Source organism: Ctenopharyngodon idella, chromosome 7 (assembly GCF_019924925.1).
Source record: "Ctenopharyngodon idella isolate HZGC_01 chromosome 7, HZGC01, whole genome shotgun sequence".
NCBI classification, from domain to species: domain Eukaryota; kingdom Metazoa; phylum Chordata; class Actinopteri; order Cypriniformes; family Xenocyprididae; genus Ctenopharyngodon; species Ctenopharyngodon idella.
In genome coordinates, this window is record NC_067226.1 from 46,311,775 (window position 1) to 46,323,809 (window position 12,035).

Below are 12,035 nucleotides of genomic sequence, written 5' to 3' on the forward strand. Positions count from 1 at the left end.
TCCCTCCTTCGCAAAGCTCGCGATCCCATCGGAGCTAGCCTGATTTTACACAACTTCTCGGAAAATCAGAGAGCTGTTAACACATATTTGTTATGCATTCTTCGGGTGTTTGCTGTTGATGACTGTTAACATAAAGGACACCTCCCGGTTTTACTTCAGACGTAAGAATGGTGCCGGAGTCAGTGCTCTTGAACTGCACTTATCTCACCAGGCAATAAATGATGGACCTTATCATGTTTAAAACAAGCCTATTAAAAAGCCTAATTTACAGAATCTTGTTTTCTTCTGCTGTGCGTTTTGTCCAGCTGTGGCGGGTTCTGGAGCTGAATGTTGTGCAAGCCCAGCAGAGGTCTGGCATGCTATGAAGCGGAGATGCACTGTGGCATCCCAGTCATTTCCTGTGCCGCAGGGTTATGGGCCAGCTCCGGCCTGCTCTATCGGCGGGGGGCCCTTGCAAACACTTACTCAGCCTGTCAGTCACATTTGTTTTATGCTGTGCTGGGGGTGAAGGAAGTAGATCAGAGCTTTGCACATCCATTCTGCAGCGTTTGGAACAACACAGTAAAGCAGCCGTTGCTGCTCTGTAATCATTCAATCAAGTCAATAGTTCACCTAAAAATCCTGAAGTCTTTTCATCATTTACCCACTGCATGTCATTTGAAACCCACATGAGTTTATTTTCCCTCTGGAACGCAGAAGCACAGTGTTCCATGTGTGGTTCTTCCAAACAAAGTTAATGACACACTATGACACACACAAGGAGATGAGGCACTTATTCTACTTATTATATATGTTTAAAGAAAATTATTATAATTTATATTTTAAATATTCAAATATTTGTAATTTATTTAGAATATTTATCTTTATTTAACTTTAAGTTTGTTATAATAAAATAAAATCTATATATATATATATATATATATATATATATATATATATATATACGTATTTCATACCTGTACTTGAAACATAGCACGAGGGGCACTTCATTGAAATTGTGTAGGTGGCGCCACACCTTTTGCCACACCTAATTCTGAAACCCATAACTGACGTAAATTTTCACCACTTCTGATGTGTGTGCAAAGTTTAATGAGTTTTTGAGCATGTTTAGGCCCTCAAAAAAGCGATTCATTTGCCAGAAGCGGTAGAATAATAATAAGAAACGGAGCAATTCCAATAGTGTCCTCACACCATCGGAGCTCGGGCCCTAATGACAACAAAAAATACATCTCTTCATCCAAAACGTTACATTGTGTCGACATTTTTATACTCAGAAACAAACTATTTGTGAAATCAGATACTAGTAACAGTTCTGCGGAAATTACGTATCATAGCACATAGCGTCTCAACTTAAATGCTGCGCACCGAAGCGTTCTCAAGCGCCCACAGCTAGGTGTTTTCAGCTGGGTAAAAAACGTTTTAGTGGCTTTTGTGCATGTGCATATTCAAAATTGGGGCATCAAGATGCTTTGCAACAGAATTGACAGCAATGACACTAAACCACTTTATTTCATACGTGATTATGAGAACTAAAAAATAAAATTATAGGGGAAATAACATGAGGGTGATTATACAATGACAGTTTCTGAGAGAATGATTCATTTAAAGTAAACTTGTTATCTGCACATTCAAATGAGTTCTGTGATCGACAGATACGTCTGTGATTGGCTACAATGATCAACGCTTCAAAAACATGTTATAAATAGACATCATTGACACTCTTCATCAAGCGCTTACACAGATACACACGGGAGCGTTTGAAAGCAAGTGCCTATCAGCGTAAATATTAGGGATCCCCTGAAAGATGCATGTGATACTTGTGTATCTGTGTAAGTGCTCTGTGAAGAGTGTCAAAGATGTCTATTTACAACATGTTTTTGAAGCGTTGATCATTGTAGCCAATCACAGATGTATCTGTTGAGCGCATGAACACAATAGCCAATCAGAGGTGTTTAGGAAACTGCTCAACGGTGCTCAAAATGCTAGGGAGAAATGCTGGTATTGTCACATTTTTAAAATTTCAGTACCGACTTGGTACCGAATTCTGTACTTTTGACAGCCCTACAAGGCACACTGGGGTCTCACATCATCTATTTTTTAAGTCTAGGTGAACCGCCTGCTGATTTCATTTCTTTTCCTCATTTGTCTGCAGTTGTTTTGCCACCGCTCCTTGTGAACTCTAGAGCAGGAGACCCACTGTGCTAAATTCTTTGTCTTGGCATTCAGTGGGTGATATCTGACTTCGCAGTCAGATGAACTTACGCAATGCTCTGTGAAAGTTGCAGAAATAAATGTGCTGGGAAGTTGTGAAGTGCATCATTCCCATGTTGAACAAGTGCAGCTTCCCTAGGATGCCTACCAATGAGGCCAGCTAAACAGGAGGAGGCCACAGGATTCTGGTTTGTCTTAACAAACGATTGAGATAGGACACACTGTGGCAATAAAAGTAACTAGAAAAGCAACTAAAAGCAATGCCAGCCTACAAGCTACATTTGAGGTGCACTGCTGGTCAAAAGTTTGCAATAATTACGATTTTTTCAAATGTTTTTGAGTCTCTTTTGCTGACCAAAGTTGCACTTGTGTGATCAAAAATCAAGTAATAACAGTAATATAGTGAAATATTATTACAACTTAAAAATAACTGTTTTCTGTTTGAATATATTGTAATTTATTCCTGCGATGCAAAGCTGATTTTTTAGCATTTTGAATAATGCAGTGAGCTTAAGAGACTTCTTTCAAAAACATAAAAAATCATATTTATTCCAAACTTTTGACTGATAGTGTATCATTCAGGTTGAATATATAAAATCAGCATGAAACGAAAGTCAAGTCAAGTCACCTTTATTAATATAGAGCTTTTTACAATGCAGATTGTGTCAAAGCAGCTTTACAGTGATAACTGGTATATAATTTTTGGCTGCACAGCAGCTCTTAAAGAAAATGGTGTCATTGTCCAGCTTAAGTAAATTCAGTATTGATTCATTCCGTTGTAAGGATCAATAGTTATTAATTTAGTTAACTTATCTATATCAGCACTGGAGTAAACAGTGACGTCATCATCCAGCTCAGTTCAGTTCGCATTCAATGGTGTCGATGCAGGCGGATCCAAACATTGTTGAATATCAAATGTCAAGTGTCCCGAAGTTGCAATAGTCTTTTCTTCCCTATTGTGGCGTATATCTGAGTGAAACAGCTTTTCAAACAAGAACAAGTGTAGGGCAGGACTTGATATTGTCCATAAGGAATTGATTGGATTGTTTGTTGGTTGTGGTTTGCTATTGGTCGATCTCATGTGAGTGACAGGTTGCCCCGCCCCCGCACCAGTAAACACATCATCAGAGAAGAGATGTTGCTGCAAGAGGGAGGGAAAGTTATTTTGATTAAACAAGGGAACATCTTTAATGATGTGCACATGATCATTTATAATATATAATGCAATATTCCATAAAAAATAGAAATGGTCAGTTTTGATTTCATGGTGACTTTAAGGTTCAAAACCACAACGCTAAGCATGAGCAAAAGTAAGAGCAATGCTTTTTAAACAGTTGGGTCAACCACAACTTCTGTTTTACAGAAAAGCAATTGTGAAACATGCTCAAAATCTGCATTTGGACTTCTGAAACTGCTGTGTTAAAGCCATTCCTAGAAAGCAGTCAAAATAAAGCTTTTGGTTTACAGGAAATTGACACATTGCCTATTCCTGCATCGCAGCGCACAGTGTGTGACTGTAAATATAGGAGTAAAACAGGATACAAGTGAGTCACATCATGTGACTGCAGATCCCATAGCAGACTGAACTATAGAGAACGACGTGTCACGTTCCATGTGCACTTCCATTCAAACTGTTTGCACTTGTGCATCAGCACGTATAGTTTGTAGTGAGTCACAGTCACTCAACATCCTCCCTTATTCCTGAGAAAATTTACATACGTGCTGTGCAGAAGCTGACCAACAACACTCTTCTGACCTCCCCTGAAGTCTCTCGGTGACACAATAATTCACACCATGAGTGACTTGTCTGATTACTGGCATGTACAAAGTGTTTGCGTGTGCTTACTGTATATTATATTGAGCTGAATATGTATTAACTGGGGGCAGTTGTGGCCTAATGGTTAGAGAGTCGGACTTGTAACCCGAAGGTCACAGGTTCGAGTGCCCACTGCTCCGGGTGTGTGTTCACTGTGTGTGTTTGTTCAATACTCACTGTTGTGTATGTGCACTGGAATGGGTGAAATGCAGAGCACAAATTCCGAGTATGGGACACCATACTTGGCTACACTTCACCTCACTTCAGAAGATCTGTGTAATGGGTCAGCGACATGCACAGTAAGAGTGTCCGCAATAAAAATTGGTCTTATATGGTCTTGAAAAACATTTATAGTATTTTCAAGTTTAAATTTAAAGACTCAAAATGTCATGTGGTGTAACTATGAAGTATTTTTTTTAACATTTTTTTTTTCTTTGTCTTTTGTTGTTTAACATCAAAAAACACAGACAGCACCAGGAATATTAGGCTGCTGTCACTTTAAGACCGAAAACACGGATCCAATATACTGATACACGTTTTATTTCTCAACTGTTATGTACACTTAAACCATAACCGACTGTTTATGAGGATACTCTCCAATAAGGTCATTTTGACATAATTTTCTGTGAATTTGTCCGTTCAAGCACAAGAAGACTTGAAAGAGAACTCAATTCAGTATTCGCACGCTGTCTGAGATGCGAGTCTTTCTGGGCACGTGCTTTAGATGTGTGCACACAAAACTTCTCACACAGCGTGTGAGTACCGAATTTAATTCTCTTTCACGTGTTCTTGCACTTGAATATTAAAATTGCCAAGGCTTAAAAACACATGCAAATGATAAACTTTAGTGACAATGCAGCACTGGCCCGATCAGGACAGGGACAGTTCCGTCAACTGTTCCGTCAGTCGTTCATGCTGGCCCCAGGCCAGTACTTTTTGTCGAGCCCTGTCATAATAAGGTAGAATTATCTGATATTTTAAGAGACATATTGACCCCTCTATGTAATTTTTTTTGTGTTTTTCTTTTTGCGCATAATTAAAGCTTACACTAAAGTACTTAATGTTTTATTTTCAAGAATTTAGACATTATAACTAGACCTGGGGGACCCTGGACCATATCTGGGAACCAGAATATCGTTAAGACTCTTCTGATAGGGTTCATCTGCTGGTAAACAAATAGTAAGCATCATGATGAGTTTTGCACTGACATTTTCTTCTAGTCTGAGCAGAATGAGGTCTCACCGCAGAATAATTGGGATCATTTGATGGTAAAATATTACAGACTTTGCTCCGAGTTCATTTCCAGTGATTTAATTGTGTACAGAAGCTTAGAATGATGGAATGTTTCAGCTTCCCTGGCAAACGACGCAGTTCATGGAACTGAAAGATAAATAACGCATGCTGCACCATCCATAGGGGGTCAGACATGTGAGATCTGTGCAGCGGCTGATGTTTTAAATTTGCTGCTGTCTTTACATTCAAATGTGTATGCCAGGATAGAGAGCAGAGATGGTGACTGGTTTTTGTATTGAAATATAATCCTGACACTGCTTACAGCATCTTCATTCCTATATACGACAATATAGAACATATAGAAATGACAAGTCTTGATAAATAATTGTGCATTCATCGTGGATAATTTTTTTTGTGGGCAATCTATTTCACTGATTTTTTTTTTTTTGCAGTGCCACATCATACATAACAAATCAGGGACTTCTCATTTCTCTTTTTTCATTAAAAAGCAGAGTCTTCTGGCTTCGACTGTTTCCAGGATCCTCATAAAATATTATCTTTCACTCCCACACCAGTTGATCTTTTTATGCAACAACCAACATAAATTACCATTGTTCAGTTTAAATATGACAGTGTCATGTCAGTTAAGAATTTAAAATATGAAGTCACTTCTAAACTGGAAATCGTAACAGCCTGAAAACTGTGTCAGAGGCATGCTTATGTAAAATATTAAAAGCACATGCATGAAAACAGCTCAAAAGCATACAAAACTGACTGAATGGAAGCCAAACCTCTTTCAAATAAGCATGACTTCTTTCTTGGCCCATATATAATATGTTTACCCATATTTATTAAAGCAAAAATGTGATTTATGGACATATGCAACCAATACTTTGACATACCTTGGTAATAACACTTATATAACATAGGAAAATAGCAAGTGGCGTCATGTTTTGTGCACAATTGGCCAAAGCTCTTTTTATCATCAGCTTATATGCTTTAGTGATATCATCTAACATCTTCCCGTCTCTGTTTACTCGCAGGACTGCTCCAGCGCCGAGGAATACACTGTAGCCGCAGCATTGTTGCCCCTGACGACAGCATTTTACCGGGTAAGTAACAGTTGAGGTCAGACTGGCAGCAGCTCTAGTTACTGGATCTTAATCACAGCACATCAACACTGGCACCCAAATTCACTAATGCTGGAAGAAGGGGGCACTTTCCACCTGTCTCCATCTGCTCACTTTAACTCTTAAAGGGTTAGTTCACCCAAAAATGAAAATAATGTCATTTATTACTCACCCTCATGCCGTTCCACACCCGTAAGACCTTCGTTAATCTTCGGAACGCAAATTTGAGATATTTTTGTTGAAATCCGATGGCTCAGTGAGGCCTGCATAGCCAGCAATGACATTTCCTCTCTCAAGATCCATAAATGTACTAAAAACATATTTAAATCAGTTCATGTGAGTACAGTGGTTCAATATTAATATTATAAAGCAACGAGAATTTTTTTGGTGCGCCAAAAAAAAAAAAAAAACGACTTATATAGTGATGGCCGATTTCAAAACACTACGTCATGAAGCTTTGGAGCGTTATGAATTTTTTGTGTCGAATCAGCGGTTTGGAGCGCCAAAGTCACGAGATTTCAGCCGGTTGGCAGTTTGACATGCAATCCGAATCATGATTCGACACAAAAGATTCATAACGCTCCGAAGCTTCCTGAAGCAGTGTTTTGAAATCGGCCATCACTATATAAGTCGTTATTTTGTTGTTGTTTTTTGGCGCATCAAAAATATTCTCGTCGCTTTATAATATTAATATTGAACCACTGTACTCACATGAACTGATTTAAATATGTTTTTAGTACATTAATGGATCTTGAGAGAGGAAATGTCATTGCTGGCTATGCAGGTCTCACTGAGCCATCGGATTTCAACAAAGATATCTTAATTTGTGTTCTGAAGATGAACGAAGGTCTCACGGGTGTGGAACGGCATGAGGGTGAGTAATAAATGACATTATTTTCATTTTTGGGTGAACTAACCCTTGAAGGCCCCGATATACTTCAAGCGAAATTGAAGAAACTGGTGTGACATCATTTTGAGCAAAATCGGGCCAAAACGAAGTTCGTTTGGAGTTCATTTCGAGAGTTCGAAACTGCTTGCCAAAGCAAACGTGGAAAGGTGATGACATAATAGGTGGGTGTGACTCTGAGGCTCCGCCTTCTTTGATGTGGAAATCTTCTCTGGTTCATTTCTTCCAATCAGTCCATCGAGTTCAGACTAGGGGTGTTGCGATATTCCGGTATTGACGATAACCGTGATATTCAAAAATAAAATATTGATATTGTGTTAATTAAGGGTGTGACAATATATTGCGATAACTGTAATATTTAAAACAAATAGTAAACATGATAAAATGACATGTAAATAAATTGACATCCCGAAGTATAATAGGTGGCGGTATTGCACCTTAGCGCTGCCATCTGTCATAAAGCAGGACTTTTTCTTTGTCCTGAAACGGGAAATATACATTAACCTGTCAACTGCTGACGCTGTTCTTTGTTTTGTTATATTTACATCCCTTGAGTCTTTTAGTAAAAAAAAAAAAATGTGCTCATTTGGATAAAAACTTGTGGATTTTTACTTCAAATATCTTTAGAGAGGAATATTTTTGTTATATTTTTATCCAAAATAGGGCGATGTCATTATGGAGCGCTAAATTCTCTCATGTAATTTGTATCATTCATACACAACACCGGAGGGCGCCCTCTTGCAGAAAGTTCAGAAGTGAGTAATAAACTTTTGACGTTCCAGGAAATCTCTAATATGGACAAAGACATCGCTTTAGCTGAATAAAATGCAGATAGAGACGCTTTGACTGATTAAACATGAAGAGAAGTAACACACCATTGTGACAGTATATGGTTTATCTGTGTTCTTCAAACCATCTTTGTTTTTTTCGTAAGGATAATATACATGTATTATGCAATGCTAATCGACATTCGCCTTTATCACTGTGTAGAATACTATAAAATAATATAATTTCTTCTCAATTCAGACAATTGTTGTCTCAATTGTTGTAATTGTATGCAATGATGTGATTCATTGGCTAAAAGAAAGCAAAACATAAAATAAACAAAGTAAAGAATTTGACTGATAACATTGGGTTTTTTTTACTTTCTACTTTCTATAGATATCACAATATATCATTACCATGAATTCTTTTGGCCACGATAACCGTGAAAAATCTGATATCATGACAGTTCAGACATGAGTAAAAACATGAACACACTAGAGAGCAATGATCAGAACCATTCTGCAGCTTAATTTGAATAGACAATCTTTGTAATTTTTGTAAGTTACAGCATGTTAAAACAGTATTCTACGAAGAACGAATAAGAACTTTTAGGCTTTGTGATCCACTCCATTCAGCCCGTCGCTGAAGGAAACCTTTAACTAGTGTTACAGTCACTCTAGCATAGTTTGCTTTCACTGTGGTTCAGTGGGAAAAGGGGGAGGTAGAGGCTGCAGGGATTTGGAGAGTGTCTGCCTTTCAACACCGATCAATCACGTACGTACCCACATTATTGTTGTCATAGAGACAGACACAACTGACTCTGTTGCTTTTTAATTGTGGGCTGCTCTGCGATCTGTCTGCGGTGACTCACTGTGCACAGTGAGAGGTGATGAAATCAGATATCAGGTTGGTGACACTCATGTTCATTTGTGGGACAATAGCACTTGTCTAAGCCTTAGACACCGAACTGTAACACTACAGTTTACATTTGCATTGTCAATGTAACCCAAATACTCAGAGATAAGACAGAAGAGTGAAAAACAGCTCATAATGAGGTGTGCGTAATTATTAGGCAGGTTTTCTTTTACAGATAAAATGAGCCAAAAAGAGATTTAACTCAGACTGAAAAGTCAAAAATTATAAAATGCCCACGAGAAGGATGCAATACTAATGCAATACTAGAAATTGCAAAGTTAAAGCATGACCATTGGACAGTGAAACGCTCATTGGGTCAGCAGGGTCAGACATAAACAGGTGGAGAAGAAAAGTCACATGTTAACTGCAAAAGAAACCATCAGGAACCCTTAAGTCTCCAGCGCCACCATTTTCCAGAACTGCAACCTACCTGGAGTCTCATGTTTAGTCCATCTCCTACCCTGAAGTCCGTGTTGCAGAGATGGACTAAAAATGAACTCCCACACCTTACTGCCAGATTCTGGGAGGTAAATTCTTCAAACAGTTGTACAAGAGGATGTAGTGCTGGTCCTTCAAGAGTCACTCTCAATCTGTCTGTCTATAAAGCCTATAAAAAACTTCACTTCAGTATGTGATTCTTATTTTTTAGGATTCTTTACCTAACCTAAGTCTCTGAGATCCTGACACCTTGCACTTCTGGAGACTCCAGGTAGGTTGCATTTCTGGAAAATGGTGGCGCTGGAGACTAAAGGGTTCCTGATGGTTTCTTTTGCAGTTAAAATGTGTCTTTTCTTCTCCACCTGTTTTTGTCTAACCCTGCTGATCCAATAAGCGTTTCACTGTCCAATGGTCATGCTTTAACTTTGCAATTTCTAGTATTGCATTAGTATTGCATCCTTCTCATGAGCATTTAATAATTTTTGACTCTTCAGTCTGAGTTAAATCTCTTTTTTGGCTCATTTTATCTGTAAAAGAAAACCTGCCTAATAATTATGCAGGTGTTTTTCATTTCCAGCGTTCATGAACAATTATATATCACTTATAAATGATTAAATCCAAAATAATAGTTACTAAGATTGATGTGGTTTGGAAATGGTAAAATGTGCTTGGGAAAAAAAATATGATCAGAAAATCAACTTGCCTAATAATTCTGCACACGGTGTATATATATTTGGGGTGTAGCGGTACATGTATTTGTCCCAAACCATCACAGTACGGATGTCACGGTTCGGTGCATACAGTAAGACGACGAATACAGTCAGTCACAGGCGACCCACACTCCAATACAGAAGGGGGTGCATGTGGTAATGCAACGCTGTTTGCTAACCGCAATAACAGGAAAAAGAGCAGGAAACGGGAAAACAAAACGTGCGTACGCACTCTTTTACTGGAGTGAGCGAAGTAATGAAGTAAACTGAATGATTTAAACACTGTTTTACATCTGATATACACATTTAGATTAAAGTATTGCTTGGTGCATGATAATTTCACGCTAAATTTTGTTCTAAATAGCAGAAATCGCGTGAATAATGATTGGTATATATAATAATATATGGAATAATAAGCAGATGGTTCAACAATTTTAACTATATAAACATCCTAAAATATATGTTTACCTTGTAGGCAAAATTGCCTTAAAAATACTATTTGGACATTGGAAAAGAATGACAATAACTCTTCACTGAAAACTTTCTCTGAACAGTATTTTATACAATATTGATTTATTTTTTCTAAAACAAGACAAGGATAGTCAATGATTTCTAGCAGTATAATGTGACAGCACAAATGGCATTTATAGTAATATTTTCCTAATGTCTTGTACTGTTAAACATGGTGTCACGTGAATGGGAATATACATGGAAATGAAGTGTAGTAAAACTAGGCATTGTAAACTCCATAAGTGGTTATTTCTGGGAGGAGACGGGGTGGAGTTGCATGTACACACAATCCTCCACTGACTGGGTTTTATAAAGGGAATTTTGCGCAGGTTCTGGCGTACTCACACATTTAAGATGAAATCTACTGAAATCTGCATGAGGCCACAGACCATGAGCTGCACACACGTAAAAGAACACAGTCTCGATCTACGCGTCACATTCAGAGAGCATTATATAATATTTTTCTGATTTAATGCAAATTTTGTTTTCACTGCGTGAATTTGACTTGAGTTCACCCGTTTAGCATCTACCAGGTGAAATGCTTAGAAAAGTAACAGCACACCTTTTCTCAACAAGCCACGGCATCATTCATCTTTTTAACATAAACAATGCTGATTGAGGGTCATGTTCAGTTTAATACTCAGGGTTCAAGTGCAACCGAGCAACACTAATTGGTTATATGGATATGTAATCAGAAATGTTTCCACAGTCATTGTTCATTTTCTTCGATGAGATGCACCTGTTCCTGAGAGCCCAGGATTCCGTGCGGTGAGGCGAACAAATCAAGTCTTTCATTAAGACATCTGAAAGCTATTTTTTCAAACCTTGAAGTTCCTGTTTTTCAGTTTTCCTGTTTCCCATTTGCCATTTTTATGTAAGAGCAAATCCTGATTAAAGCATTACACAAAAAAGAGCTGACAGATTTGCGAAGCTCTTGTGATAGCGATAAACAGCACATTTGATGAGAGAGATAAGTAAAACCTTGCTTGTTTTGCAGTGCTAAAGAAAAGTCTAGGCTTATTAGAGTTAAGCCATTGATATCACACAGACCACAGGCCAAATTATTATGGTTACTAATTTATGCAATCCTCTACAATGCGAGAAAATCACTCACATATGTGACTAAATCTTCACTCTGGACGACTAAATAATGTCTATCATTAGCCATCGGCTAATAAATTCTTAGATTTTACTTGTCAGTGTGTGTTAGAGGCTAAGTATAGGTTTAGCATAGATACGTATATTTCCACTCACTGAAAACTCTGACTGAGCGCTTGAGAGTTTCTCTCTGTCAAGCAATCTGTACTATTTCAGTTCAGCTCAATGGATGTGCAGCATATCTGTACCTAAGAGAGAGAGTCTTACATACCACGCAGAATCGACACGCTATATGTAAACGA

At 38.0% G+C, this 12,035-nt stretch overlaps 1 protein-coding gene across 5 annotated transcripts in view; it reads left to right on the forward strand.

Annotated features, from left to right (window-relative positions):
* The window catches only part of sbf2 (SET binding factor 2), a 159,357-nt gene that overhangs the window by 86,521 nt on the left and 60,801 nt on the right, over positions 1 to 12,035 (forward strand). For all 5 annotated transcript variants that reach the window (XM_051898456.1, XM_051898458.1, XM_051898457.1 and 2 more), the window contains exon 17: positions 6,304 to 6,372. In XM_051898456.1, the coding sequence (XP_051754416.1) occupies positions 6,304 to 6,372 (69 nt within the window). The remainder of the gene's footprint in view (positions 1 to 6,303; positions 6,373 to 12,035) is intronic.